Source organism: Enhydra lutris, unplaced genomic scaffold (genome assembly GCF_002288905.1).
Source record: "Enhydra lutris kenyoni isolate GAN:26980312 unplaced genomic scaffold, ASM228890v2 scaffoldscaffold75, whole genome shotgun sequence".
Lineage (NCBI taxonomy): Eukaryota > Metazoa > Chordata > Mammalia > Carnivora > Mustelidae > Enhydra > Enhydra lutris.
Window position 1 is genome coordinate 1036939 of NW_019154159.1, and position 14430 is coordinate 1051368.

The window sequence follows — 14430 nt, forward strand, 5'->3', positions numbered from 1 at the left end:
CAGGGTAAAGGCTGTAAAAATGTCTAGAGAACACGCTGGCAAAACTTCAGAGATTCTCACTTTTAGCTGAGGACAAGGGCAGAAAGGGGAGGACCAGTGGAAGCCAAGGCACCGTGGAGGTAGTGGTATCAGATTTATTACCGTTGAATTCTGCAGGTAAGGAAAGGGACATAAAGGGAAGTTAAAGATCTATTTGCAAGACACCAAGGACTCCAGTTTTAGCAGCTGGAATGGAGAGGAATCAAGGGAAGTAAGGCTGGAAAAAAAAATACTGGGCCAGATGCTTAGGGCTTAGAATGCCAGGCTGAATAGCTGGTGCTTATCTGGAACTACTTGGGGAAACTGAAGACTTTTAAGAAAGTGGGAATTAAATTTGGGCTCTAGGAAGAATAAAGGAATGCTGTGTAGTAGAAATTGGACAGGGGGAGAGGCTGGAAGCAGAGACTGGTTTATTAAAAAGTACAAAGTCCCTGGCCTACCACTTAAAGTGAGACAATTTGTCGCCTCCTGTCTGTCCTCTGTGGCATCCCTGCCAGTCAGTGCCCTTGGGGAGCCCTGGTATTTGCGTGTGGCACTGTGGACAGGGCTGTCCCGAGCAAGCAGGTTGCCGAGGCTCTCCTTCTCCAAGAGGACAGACTATGCCCGAAGTCAGGGGGACCACATCTTAGAGTTCTTCCCCTGGCTGCCTCCCAGTTTTTTACTGAGGCACTGATACCGAGCAGACAAGCACCACTCAGGGTTGGCACGTTTAGCAGATAAAAATACAGGATGCCGGTTAGATTGCAATTTCAAATAATGGATACATTTTTATTATTAGTGTGCCCCATGAAATACTTGGTTTATCTGAAGTTCTGATTTAACTGGGTGTCCCAGGGTCTGACAGTCCTAACCACTCTTCACTCGTCTCTGCTTCTGGCCCTGGACTCTGCTTCCTTCTCTTCCATTTTCCACCTCTTAGTTCCTGAGTTCGTCTCTTAGTGGGTCCAGAGTCCAGTGAAGTATGTGCTGCCGGGAGGGAGGGGCCAGGGGTTAGGAAGATGGCCGTCCCGCCTCAGTGCCAGGGTTTGGGACGTGGGTGCCACACGACGTACAGCTTTCTCTCTCACCAGACAGGAAGGAAGACCTTGTGTTCCAGTGCCACACCTTATCCTCCTTTCCCCTTTCCAGTTCCTCTCCACCCCACTCACATCCCATAAAGAAAGGTACTTGGAACTCTTGGACCCAAACATAGTTTCTAAGCTCATACTTAGCCCTTTGCCTTAAACATCCTTCCCACATTCTTCACCCACCAGCACCTCCCCATTTCCCTTCCTCTGTCCTAGCCTGTGCCCTTTGTGCTGGGTTCCCAAGGAACCCTCAGCCAACCTCCTTTAGAACCTTTCCCGCACTTGATTGATTCTGCCTGTTACTTGTATGTCTCTCCCAAGAAATTATGGGCTTTCAGGGGCAAGGATCTGCTTCTTCATTAGGGTCCTCAGTGCCTGCTACCATGCTTGCACCTAGTAGGTGCTCAATAAACGAGTGCTGCATGACCAGCAGGCTCTGTTTGGAAGTTTTACTGCCCCTTAAACCGTTACGTGTGTTCTGCAGGGAGCACCCAGCTCCAGCTTCCCCCAGCCTAGTACATACACCTGGACACACTCCACACTTCAAGGAAGAGAGGGTTTTTCAGCACTTTTCATTAGCATTAAAGAAAACTTGTCTGGAAAGTCTCACCCTCAATCTACCGGTCCCTATACCTTCTGTATGCCCAGACTAGTAAGGCCCCAAGTATCCTGGCATGAGCCACATCCTCTCACCTTTGTCCCATACCTTCTAGCTTCAGGTGCGGCTCCAAGCCTGGAGAGTTACTTCAGGTTGTTGCTCCCTCTGTGCCCCCTTCTGCACACAATCTTCTGTGCCTTCTAGAATCATCCTTTTTGCTGGCATCAGATGCCCTCTATCAAGCCATTTGTTGCCTGCATTGTTAGGGCTTAAGGGAATGAATAAAGAGAACTACACTGCCTGCCTGTCCCCGCTGTGTAGGGGCTCCCAAGTCTAAGACATCCTCCACCTGGATACATAGAGTGAGCCAAAACACAGATGGATGGCATGTTCTGTAAAGGGGGTAAGTGGGTCTGGGGCCCTCCACTGGGTGGTGCATGGGCGAGTGCTATATTGGGGTCTCTTGGCTATTACTTGCAGAGTAGAGGGACAGAGGTTGGGAGGAGGCCAAAAGGACAGTGCCCCCAAATCTCCAGGTTAGTCAGAATGTAAACAACCCCAGTTGCTGTGGGTTCGCAGTTGTGAGACCACTGGGGGCAGGCAAGGCTGGGAGGGAGAGTCTCTTCGGATGCTTCTGTAAAAGGAGCTCCTTCCCAGGCACTAACCTGTGTCGTGCTAGGAAGTGTCTCTGGGAGCAAGCAGGCAGACAGGACCATTTTTTTTGTGACTCAGTAGTTCAGAGGAATGCCTTGTGACTTTCAGTTCCAAAGCAGCAACCTCCCCAGCCCTCAGCCTGGAGCCTCACCCCTACTCCTGGGACAGATGAGACCCTCAGGGATCTGGGTCCCCTAAGCAGCAGAGGACCCTACGGGAGTTTGGGAAAAGCTCCTCATGCTCTTGTTTGCAGCCCTTTGCCTGTGATCAGTGGTTTGGCCTGGGAAACCTCAGGCGGGGCACAGAGCGCTAAGCCGCTGGTTAAGGCCTCCACTGGCTGCTATGGGAGACCGCTGAAGGCTGTGGTCTGTGGTTCTCGCTCTTCAGGCTGGCTTGGGATCGGGGTACTGGGAGGGTCTGGATGCTAAGGTCCACCCTTAGCTCTGGACTTCTACCGCTGTCCTAATGGAACTAGCACCCCAGAGTAGGGCCCTCAGAGGACTTGGTGGCTAACTTCTTGCTGGGAAGCAAGGGGCTTAAGTCTCTGCTCCTGGCCCACCCTCTGTGGGGGCTCTCCCTGCAGGTACCTGAAGGAATTCCGCACAGAGCAGTGCCCACTCTTCGTGCAACACAAATGCACTCAGCACCGGCCCTACACCTGCTTCCACTGGCACTTCGTGAACCAGCGACGTCGCCGGTCCATCCGCCGTCGGGACGGCACCTTCAACTACAGCCCTGACGTTTACTGCACCAAGTACGACGAGGCCACAGGCCTCTGCCCGGAGGGCGACGAGTGAGTGCCCCACCCCCGCCCCCCGCAACCTGCCCTCAGAGAGGAGCCTCATGTCTCCTGGGTCAGGTGCCCTCAGAACAGGCCGGGCAGAGTCTGGGAAGCCAGCCAGAGGCTACTTTGGGGAGTACTCCTGTTGCCTGGCCTGCCTTCCTGTGGCCTAGACCTGGGGCTCAGACCCCGCCGTCCTCTGGGGGAGTCCTCTTCTTCTTTACCCACTTTTGGGAAACCTATGTAGCCTTTTCTTCTGCTAAGTAGAAGAAAAGGCAGGCCTGGGGACATCACTGAGAGGGAATGTTTGTGGACCCTGCTTGTTTGAGCCTTGCAGAGGTGTTAGTGGAAAGCACTGCTGGGATCTGTGGGTACAACGACTGAGCCATCCCTGTACTCACACTTTTCCCAGAGGTTCAAGGCTTATTCTCTCCCACCCCCTGAGCCCCGTGCCCCCAGCCTGGTGAAGCCCTGGGGCATGAGAGGTATGCCCATGCTGGGAGCAGGCCGTTTCTCTGTGGACCCCTGCGGATCCAGGCGGCACTTGCTCTCCCAGGAGTGTGTCCCACTCTGGAGCTTCTCTTCAAGTCAGCCCAGGGCCCTGGCCAAGTAGCCCAAGAGGACTTGCTAAGCAGGCTCAAGTGGGAATCCTGGGCCCTTGTGGGCCCCCATCAAGCTACAGTGTCCGACAGGTGGTGGGAGGGGGATTCCGTCACTGCTGGCCTCCTCAACCAGCGCGCCGTCCGGGTGGTGGGGAGAGCCTTCGGGGGCGGGGGGGGGGGGCCCGGGGGGCAAGGGCCCGGGTTCCTGGGGGAAAGGGGGGGGGCCCCCCCCCCCCATACACAACGTTTCAGGTGCCCATTCCTGCACAGGACCACAGGGGACACTGAGCGCAGGTACCACCTCCGCTACTACAAAACTGGAATCTGTATCCACGAGACAGACTCAAAAGGCAACTGCACCAAAAACGGCCTGCACTGCGCTTTTGCCCACGGGCCCCATGACCTCCGTTCCCCTGTCTACGACATCAGGTGGGCTGGATGCCATGCTGGGCTGACGGCTGTGGGCCAGGGCGGGGGGCCTGGCTGCTGACACGGGACTGCCAGAGATGGAGTGCAGGGGCTGGCACTCTGGGTCTCCCCTCATGCCCCGTCCCCACTCTCTGTCCTTCCCTTTCCTCCCAGAGAGCTCCAGGCCATGGAGGCCTTGCAGAACGGCCAGACCGCAGCAGAGGGCAGCACAGAGGGCCAGGCGGCTGGGGCTGCGAGCCACGCTATGATAGAAAAAATCCTCAGCGAGGAGCCACGGTGGCAAGGTAAAGGTGGCCCCACAAATGGCTGTGCCTCCTCCTGTCCAATGTCTGTCCCCTCTCCTCTTCTGCCCGGAGCTGCCCTAAGGGTTTGGCTCACCACCACTTCTTCATCCCACCCTGCATCCAGCCTCAGCCCTTCCATTCGGGGGCGTTTCTGGGGAGTTTCTCCAGACATGCCTTGCCCTTAGGCGTGTTTATGTACACGTGTTGTTGACCCTCGTTATGTTACCCTTTTTGATCCTGTGAGCCTTGAGTGTCTCCGGTGAGGGGTGGTGTTCTTACCTTCCTCCTGGGTCTCAGTCTGGGCATTGGCACATGAGGCAGTCTGAGCTCCTGGACCCCTTCCCAAGTGGCTTCTCCTTCCTCACCTACCTGCCCCCGCCTCTGGCCCCCTTGTGTAGAGACTGCTTATGTGCTGGGGAACTATAAGACGGAGCCGTGCAAGAAGCCCCCGAGGTTGTGTCGCCAGGGCTATGCCTGTCCCTACTACCACAACAGCAAGGACCGGCGGCGGAGTCCCCGGAAACACAAATACAGGTCCTTTGGCCTAGGCAGGCCGGTCATGGGAGGGAGGGGTGGCAGGGAAGGGATTGCGGCGGGGGCTGCTTCCAGGGTGCTCACAGGGAGGCTGGGAGGCCAGCCCTGGGGATTACAGGGTTGCAGGTCCCAGATATAAGGGGAGGAAATAGTCAGGATAGCTGAATGATGGCGAGTTCTCTGGGATCCTCCTCTGGCATGAAATGAGGATCTTGGGTCAGACGATCTCCAAGGCCCCTCCTGTTCTGATTCTGAGGGGCAACTGCAGGGGCCAAGCCATTGTGTGGGAAGTATGGTTCTGGCTATAGCCTGGCTCTCCTGGAGCTGCAGAGTGCTTGGCATTAGGACCTGGCGGAAGGGGAAAGAAAGTGTCCTTCTTGCTGATAACAGCCATGCTGCACCACAGAAGCAGAGCCAGCTTCTGGCCCCAGTAAGGCTCTTATTCTGCAGCACATCTTTTCTCTTTGTGAGCCTGGCCCTGTGAAGCAGGGGGACCAGAGATGACCCTGAATAGGCATGTGGTTGGCATTCCCCAGCTCCTAATCTCTCCCTCTCCTGCATCCCTCTGACCCCACTGTCTAATCGTACCAGGTCATCTCCATGTCCGAACGTAAAACATGGGGATGAGTGGGGAGACCCTGGCAAGTGTGAGAACGGAGATGCCTGCCAGTACTGCCACACCCGCACGGAGCAGCAGTTCCACCCGGAGGTGGGCGTTGGACTGGGGCTGGGGCCCTGGGAGGTCTGTGGGTGGCTTCACGTGCCCTTTTGGGGAAGCAAGGAGACAGGAAAGGAGGGTCTGGGCAGGTGTGGGCAGAACTCACACTGACCCCATCCTGGAAGAGGCCCCCACCCGTGCAGTGCCTAAAGGAGCCCTGCACCCGACTTTGGCAACTTGCCTTATTCTGAGCCCATAGTCCCCGAGCAGCCCCCCGCTCCCGATTTTGTTTCCCTTCCGCTTCCTGACCGGGAAGGCATGGACTGGGCGAAGTGACCTGGCCATTCTGGGCCACTCATATGATGCTTACAGTCCAGTGACATGAGGATTTAAAAGACAAGAAAACCCTTTCTAGGTGTTGTGTTGCAGATCAGAGCTTATGGTATCAGCTACCTCCCTGTTGTACTTCCCCCACCCACTGGCCCCATGGTGTAGCCTTGGGCCATGTCAGTGTCCCAAAATCTGGGACAGGGTATGTAGAGGCACATGCTGTCCCTGGTCCATGGAGGCTAGGACATCCTGAGATAGACATATGGACAGAGGCCTCCTTATGGGGGTCGTAGACAACAGGGTGGAAAGTTAGATGTAGATCCCAACTCAGGGTGCCCCCAGTGGGTGGGTGCTGCCTGTGCTCTTGGCTTCCTTGACACCAAGAGGGACATTGGGAAGTCACAAACCTGAGTGGAGGAGCACCATGGAGAAGATCGCTTTGTGAGGGCCGAAGCAAGGCTGGTTGAACCTGTGACCCCAGAATGGAGGGTGTCTTTGGCATGGGGATGGCCATAGCCGCTTCAGGAGTTTGAATATCAAGAATCAGTAGGGAGAAACTTAGGGAAGTGGCATGGGAGGAGAAAGGAGATTACGAAGCTAACCCTCCTGTGTTGAAGGCACCCGTGCCTGCCTGTCCCTCTTTGCCTAAGCCTGACCTGCCTCTGCTTTACCCCCAGATCTATAAATCGACCAAGTGCAATGACATGCAGCAGTCTGGCAGCTGTCCCCGGGGACCTTTCTGCGCCTTCGCCCACGTAGAACGTATGCTGCTCCCGTTGCCCTCTCCGCCCTCTCCTCCCCTCACCCTCTGCTTGGGCTGTCAGAGGAGTGGCCTCTCATCTGCTGGCCAGCAGCGGGCTCTGTCCTCACTGGAAGTTCTGGTCCCCCCAGCACACACCCCCCGGAACTGGCCTCAAACCCTGGCGCTTCCAAGGTCGTGAGACAGAGAGCAGGACCGGGCCCCTGGTCAGGCATTCACAGTCCCAGGCAGGGTGAGGCGCCCTCCCAGAGCCAACTAGGCAGATCTCAGCAGCCACCCTGTGCCACATCCATGGCAGATGTCACTCACTGAACGTGGCGCTCCGTCCTCCTGAGAGCAGAACTGTCCAGTGAAAATTTACCGAAACTTCCTCGTGTTATTTTAGATTTTTTAGTAACTATGTTTTTTAAAAAAAAAGTTAAAATTTAACAATACATTTTTAGTTAATGCGATACAAAATGATAATCATTTAAAAAATAGTGTAGAAAAATATTTTTACTTTTTTCCCTCCAAACGAAGTCTTTGAATTCTGTTGCACACTCGAGTAGGTGGGTGTAGCACCTTTCAGTTCAGACCAGCCCCTCGTAGCCACATGGGGCTCATAGCTGCTGCGCCTGACAGCGCGGCTCTTCGATTCTTTTTTTTATTTTTATTTTTATTTATTTGACATCACAAGTAGGCAGAGAGGCAGCCAGAGAGAGGGGGGCGGGGGAAGAAGACTCCCTGCTGAGCAGAGAGCCCGACGAGGGGCTCGATCCCAGGACCCTGACCTGAGCCGAAGGCAGAGGCCTTAACCCACTGAGCCACCCAGGCACCCCTCGATTCTTTTTTTTTTTTTTTTTAAGATTTTATTTATTTATTTGACAGAGAGATAGAGAGCACAAGTAGGCAGAGCGAGAGGGAGAAGCAGGCTCCCTGCAAAGCAGAGAGCCCGATGCGGGGCTTGATCCCAGGACCCTGAGATCATGACCTGAGCCGAAGGTAGAGGCTTAAACCACTGAGCCACCTAGGCGCCCCTTGACTCTTTTTTTTTTTTTAAGATTTTATTTATTTGACAGAGATAGCGAGAGAGGGAACACAAGCTTGGATAGTGGGAGAAGGAGGAGCAGGCTTCCTGCCGAACAGGGAGCCCGATGTGGGACTCGATCCCGGGACCCTGGGATCATGGCCTGAGCCCAAGGCAGATGCTTAACCCACTGGGCCACCCAGGCGCCCCTATGGCTCTCGGTTCTTACATTGTGCTCCAGACCACTGCCCGTCTCAGAGATAGAGCTCGAGTTAGAACTCACGTCCGCCACAAACCACTGCTCCGATTGCCCTTCACCTCTTTTCAGGCTCAGGCCTCATTTCTGGGATTAGAGGCCCTTGGGAGCGGGGAGTATATTCTTGGCACGGAGGTCATCCCCAGCCGTGGGCAGCTGGGTCCACTGATTGAGACAACACAGAGAAGTGATTAATGGCTCAGGCTCCGGAGTAGTACAGACCAGAGTTCGCCACCCAGGGAGATTAACTTACCTCTCCAAGCCCCAGTTTTCTTATCTGTAAAATGAAAACCACAGTATTATTTGCATCTTCCGATTAATGTGAAGTTCGCAGTTAATACAAATTGCTTGGTGCAAAGTAAGTGCACAGTATGCAGTATTAATAGAAAGAAGGTAGGACCCTTCCCTTTGTGTACAGGGGCATGGTCTCTTTTGAAAAACACCCAGATGTGTTTTCGGAGGGACAGAGCTGGCACCGGAGCCTGCTGACACCCTGGTCCTGTCTTTTGCAGAGCCACCTCTCAGTGACGATCTACAACCTTCTTCAACTGTGTCAAGCCCCACTCAGTCGGGTCCCGTCTTGTACATGCCGTCTGCTGCCGGAGACTCGGTGCCCGTGAGCCCCTCCAGCCCGCATGCCCCTGACCTCAGCGCTGTACGTGCCTGTCCGGGGAGTGGGTGGGCACTGTGCCTAGCCAGGAGCCAACACCTGCCTCTGATGCCCCCACTTCCTCACAGCCTGTGCTTGGGGCGGGCACCCTGGTATTTTGCCTCAGGCCAAGGGGTTCTACTCGTTCTGCCCCAGGGTTTTTCTGTCAAAATCTGGTGGAGGGTGGCGTACCCAGAGCCTGTGTTGGTCAGCCTGGATAGAGCTGGTAGAAGGGATACAGGCCTTCTGTCACACTCCCCCCCCCCCATAATTTCCTCATGAGGTTCGGGGTCCCCGCATGGTAGCTGATGCCTATTGGCAGATGAAAACAGAACTGAGCTCCCTGCTGAAGAACCTCCTCCTGAGAAGGGGATAGAGGATGGGCCGTGCCCCAGCCCACATTTTGCCCACCAAGCCACTCCCTTTCTTTTCTGCAGCTCCTCTGTAGAAACAGCAATCTAGGAAGCCCATCTAATCTCTGTGGCTCCCCCCCGGGCTCCATCAGGAAGCCCCCGAACCTGGAAGGCATTGTCTTCCCTGGGGAGTCTGGCCTCGCCCCTGGCAGCTATAAGAAGGCTCCTGGCTTTGAGAGGGAAGACCAGGTGGGAGCCGAGTACCTGAAAAATTTTAAATGCCAGGTAAGGGATGTAAGGGGAAGCCCAGTGAGGTTAGCCTTGTCCCTGCATGGGGCAGGAGAAGCCCTGGAGGGCTATCTTGGCCCAGCTGTGGGGAGCAGGACTGCGAGCTAGGAGGCCCCTGTCTTCAGCCTCTGCAACACTAGGCAGACGGAGGGAGGCTGTCCCATGTTACAAACGAAGGCAGGAAGGTTAGCACAGCCAGGTACCTCACCCTGTGACAGAGCCAGTTAACAGAGGAACAGGGATTCCTGTCTGTCTGCTGACCTCAGAGCTCATCTTCCCCCTGCCCTGCGCTGCCTTGGTGGAGTGGCAGGGCCTTGAGGAATAGGACAGAGGGTCCTAATTGGACTTAGCTGAGGCTTGGAGTCACCAGGGAGAAGTACAGTTCCCCTGATTCCTAGGTTAGGGAAAGGAGTAGGGGTGGGGAGGGAGAGCAGGGTATGTGTATGGAGGGGAACTGCATGACGTGGACCTTCAGCCATAATGGGCCATGGCAGGTTGATGCTTGGGAGGACTCCTGGACTCAGGGGCCCTCCCTAGCACCACATTCATCTCCTGTTCTGACTTCTCTCTCTCAGGCCAAGTTAAAACCCCATTCACTAGAGCCCAGGAGCCAAGAGCAGCCTCTGCTTCAGCCCAAACAGGTATACAGCCCTCAGCCCCCTTTCTGCCCTTCTGGCGTTGCTATCCATAGGACAGGCCCAGAGTCCCAGGCCTCAGTGAGTAGGGCCACTGCTTACCCACAAGCCGAGGGCAGGACTAAAGTGGGGCCTCAGCCCCAGAGAGGGTAGGGTCAAGCCCTGGAACCCTTTACCTCCTGGACTCCCTCAACAGCCAAAAACAGTATTTCTTGAGCATCTGTGCTGTGCTAGGCACTGGGCTGACTTCTCCCTTCCCCTGCTACAGGACCTAGGGGGAGTGGGCCCTGCAGCCTATAAGCCACAGTTCTCCCAGCTCCAGCTGTCAGCAAGGCGTTGAGTGGGTGGGGTCCTGTCTGGGCATGGGGGCATCGGGAGGAGAGCTGGGATGCGCCATTCCCTTCCGCGCCTCCCAGCCCCCACCTCTAGCCCCGCCGTGGCCTCCGTGAGCCGGCATCCCATCGCCGCCGCCTCCCTCTCTCGTTGCAGGACATGCTGGCCGTCCTTCCCGCGGGCAGCCCCCTGACCTCAAGCATCTCTTCCAGCATCACCTCCAGCCTGGCAGCTACTCCCCCTAGCCCTGCTGGCACCAGCAGCGTCCCTGGCATGAATGCAAACGCTCTGCCCTTCTATCCCACCAGCGACACGGTAGAGTCAGTCATAGGTAATTAGGCCATTTCTGTTGCCAAGTCCGGGACTGGCTCTGGAGTTAGAGAAACTAGGTCTCTGCAGTGATGCGCAAACCCGCGCACTTGTTACTTCAGACATTTATCTTGGGAGAGTCAGAGGGCGGGCACTTGGAGCCCTTTGGAAAGGGAAAATGAGCCCAAGGTGTGCGCCAAGACCAGCCCTTATAGGAAAGTCGCCTCCAGTTTGCTCGTTGTGCAAATTAGGGAGAGATACCTCTTCCTCTGGACAAGTACATTCTCATTCCATGACATAGGTCATTCAGCCCTCACTCGTTTTCTCAGTAGGTATCCTTGTATAGCGAACAACTTGTGCAACTGTCCTCAGAGCTCCCTAGTCAGTAGAAGCCACTGCCCTTCTGTCTCAGCATCATTTATGGGTTCTACTTTGTGCCAGATCCTGTTTTAAGCACTGGGACGTTAAGAGATGCAAACAGGGTGTTCCTGCCCTCAAGGAGGGGTATGGTTCCCAGCCTCCCCGTCTAGTCCAGCAGAGGACAGCGGGTATTCATCAAGCACCTGCTGTGCACTAGCCACTGAGGGCCCAAATGCTTGCTTGCCCCTGGAGAACTCAGGGATGAGACATCTGAGTGGTAGCACCAGGAAACAAGACCAGACCTCTGTCCGAGTGAGGAAGCCTGCACTGGGTCCCCTGGAGGTATCAGTGAAGGCTTCAGAAAAGAGCCATTGGAGCTGGACTTGGCAGGGCAGACAGCACAGGGCACCTGTGTTGGCAGAGGAGCAGCCCGACAGGCAGAGGCTTGAGAGCATGGGTCTAGTGGGACTGAGCATGAAGAGGAGGCAGTAGAGGGCAGGTGGGGCCCGGAGGCCTGGAACCTCAGGGTGGTGTGGCCTCTCGGCCGGCAAGGAGGCTCACACCCCTCTCTCTGTCTCCAGAGTCTGCCTTGGATGACCTGGACCTGAACGAGTTCGGGGTGGCTGCCCTAGAGAAGACTTTCGATAACAGCACAGTGCCCCACCCAGGCAGCATTACAATTGGTACTGGGCAGCGGGTGGGCGGCGTGCGAGGGCGGCCTCCTAGGCCCAGGGTGGGCACGAGCTGCCCCCTGCTGGTGTGGCTCTGCGTAGCTTGCCCTGCCCTCACTGGGCCTCCGGGGCCTCTCTTGCAGGTGGCAGTTTGCTGCAGAGCTCTGCGCCCGTGAACATCCCTGGCTCCTTGGGCAGTTCTGCTTCCTTCCACTCGGCATCCCCGTCCCCTCCTGTCAGCCTTTCCTCACATTTCCTGCAGCAGCCCCAGGGCCCCCTGAGCCAGTCAGAAAACACATTTCTGGGGACCTCAGCATCACATGGATCTTTGGGTAAGAGGGGGTGCGTGTCTCTGAGACCTGGGGCAGGTTTGGAAAGTGCTTTGGAAGGTGCTTTGGCCACTCTCTCCACAGCCAGAGGCAGTGCAGAATGGAGGTTGAAGCAAGTGGCTTATGGCTTGGAGGTGGGTCAGGTCCCTGTCCTGCGTCTCCCTTGGCTGGGTAAACCTAGACAAGCAACTTATCCTCTCAGTTTCCTCTGCTTTAAAATTTGTATCATGGCAGCATCCTCCTTGTAAGACGGCGGTGAGGCTTAAATGGAATAATGTGAGGAAGTGCTGGGTCTGGGGCCAGCGTGCAGTGAGAAGCCGTGGCCTCCAGCACCAGGGCCTACGTGCTGTTCACGCCCGCGTGCTGGTTCTGCCCCGTCACCCAGAACTCGGGGAGGTGGGCTCACAACAGCCAGCTTCACAGGAGACAAAGGGAAAGGTCTGAGTAGGCTCAGAGTGGCCTTCCTGTAAACAGAGACACCAAGCAGACCTCGCTGGAACCCCAAAGGCTATTTGCTGCACATCGGCGTCAGAGTGGTGCGGACTGTGGCTTCTGGAGGGCACGTCAGTCACAGCCGCTAGAAGCAGGGGGTGGCGAGCCGCAGGCTCCCCGACCGGCGGGCGGGCGGGTGTGAGTATTCAGCAGCTCGGTACCCAACGTGCCGCCTCTGCGCTTCGTTCCCCAGCCCCAGCGGCTGCTGGAGCAGGTCAGGACTAACCCCCACTGAGGGTGCTGGGCTTCCTGGTCACGCGGAGCCTCAGCCTCTGAGCCACATTTGACGTCCTGACCAGGTTGGGAGCTCGCTGATCTCACTCCACGGATCAGGGCGGCACGTTGCTGTCTTAGCGCATTTCTGGTTTGGAAGGGGCTGTTCCATTTTATGTTCAGTCTGTCAGGGTTCGATGCTTTCGGTTACATTTGTCTGACCTGTTCGGATTCTGGAAGCATCTCGACTGTAGCCCTTTTCGGTGGCCACACATTCGTTCATTCCTTCTCCGTGTAGTTGTCGAGCAGCGCTTCTAGGTGCACTGTGAGCTCAGCGGTCCCTGCTGGTGTGGAGCCATGGTCTGGTCAGGGAGGCAGAGGAGCACAGACATCAGAGAGCACTTAAGGACTGTCACTGTTGGGTGGAGCCAAAGGCCTCGTTTGTGATTCAGAGTAACGGGGACCTGACCTGGACGGTCAAGAGAGGAAGGGGCTCCTCTCCAAGAGAGGAAATGCTGCCTGAGTGTGGAGCGGAGGGCCTGGGAAGAGCTCGCTGCTGGGGCGGGGTGGTTGGTTCTGAGTTCTCGCCCCTGAGCACATAGGCTCATAGATTGTGCACATCTCAGGCTCTCCACACAGGATGGCATTGCTCATGTTTTAGATACACTTGTATTGCTTGGAGAGTTCTGGAACATCCTGGCTAGATAAGTGGGGAAGGGAGTAAGAAATTATTAGAAGGATAAGTGTGGGCAGGAGGAGGCCAGACGTGGGAATGGATCCCCCTCTGGAAGATAGGGGCTGCCCCAGGGGCCACAGAGCAGGACACATGGTTTTACCTCTGTCAAAGGTAAAAAAAACACAGGTTTACCTCTGTCAAAAGAGTGTGTGGTTGGAGGAGCACGCGGCTTAGCGTACTGGAAGGAGTAAGCCTTTGGAGTCAGATGCCCTGAATGTGTATTGGGTTTATTACTTCCTCTGTGTGTGTGTGTGTGTAAGATTTACTTATTTGTGTGTGTGTGTGTGTGTGTAAGATTTACTTATTTATGGGGTGCCTGGGTGGCTTAGTTGGTTAAGCATCTGCCTTAGATTCAGGTCATGATCTCAGGGTCCTGGGATCAAGCCTGGTGTCGGGCTCCCCGCTCTGTGGGGAGTCTGCTTCTGTCCTTACCTTCTGTCCTTCTGATCTCTTTCTCTGTGTCACATAAATAAATAAGATCTTTTTAAAAAAGAAAAAAAGAGAGCATAGAGGAAAGGACAGAGGGAGAGAGAATCTCAAGCAGATCCTCTGCTGAGTGCGGGACCTGACACGGGGCTTGATCCCAGGACGCATGAGATCACGACCTGAGCTGATACCAAGAGTGAGACGCCCCACCGACTGAGCCATCCAGACACCCCTACTATTTGCATGATTCTTAGCAACACAGTATATTTAATTTCTTTTTTTTTAAGGTTTTTTTATTTATTCATTTAACAGACAGAGATCACAAGTAGGCAGAGAGGCAGGCAGAGAGCCCAATGAGGGGCTTGATCCCAGGACCCTGAGATCGTGACATGAGGCGACGGCAGAGGCTTTAATCCACTGAGCCACCCAGGCGCCCCTATTTGTTTCTTTATCGTAAAACAAGAGGAAAGAACCCAGGGCTCCCTGAACTCCTGCTCCAGCTGTGCCATCATCTGAGGCTCTGGGCTGCATTTTTGCCCCTGAACTCCTCCCAAGCCTTACAGAAGGTGCAAGAAGGCTCCCCCTCCCTCTAGCCCCGAAGTCAGTTCACAGTCACAGATCGCCACCTTTACAGCTAC

At 55.5% G+C, this 14430-nt stretch overlaps 1 protein-coding gene across 5 annotated transcripts in view; it reads left to right on the top strand.

Annotated features, from left to right (window-relative positions):
• Positions 1–14430, top strand: part of LOC111160309 (unkempt family zinc finger) — a 31710-nt gene that overhangs the window by 13864 nt on the left and 3416 nt on the right. For 3 of the 5 annotated variants that reach the window (XM_022523289.1, XM_022523293.1, XM_022523292.1), the window contains 12 exons: positions 2942–3151; positions 3994–4170; positions 4324–4454; positions 4853–4988; positions 5580–5697; positions 6654–6738; positions 8511–8653; positions 9085–9285; positions 9864–9929; positions 10413–10587; positions 11507–11608; positions 11740–11928. In XM_022523289.1, coding sequence (XP_022378997.1) covers positions 2942–3151; positions 3994–4170; positions 4324–4454; positions 4853–4988; positions 5580–5697; positions 6654–6738; positions 8511–8653; positions 9085–9285; positions 9864–9929; positions 10413–10587; positions 11507–11608; positions 11740–11928 — 1733 coding nt within the window. The remainder of the gene's footprint in view (positions 1–2941; positions 3152–3993; positions 4171–4323; positions 4455–4852; positions 4989–5579; positions 5698–6653; positions 6739–8510; positions 8654–9084; positions 9286–9863; positions 9930–10412; positions 10588–11506; positions 11609–11739; positions 11929–14430) is intronic. The other 2 variants (XM_022523291.1, XM_022523294.1) reach the window with 2 other exon arrangements.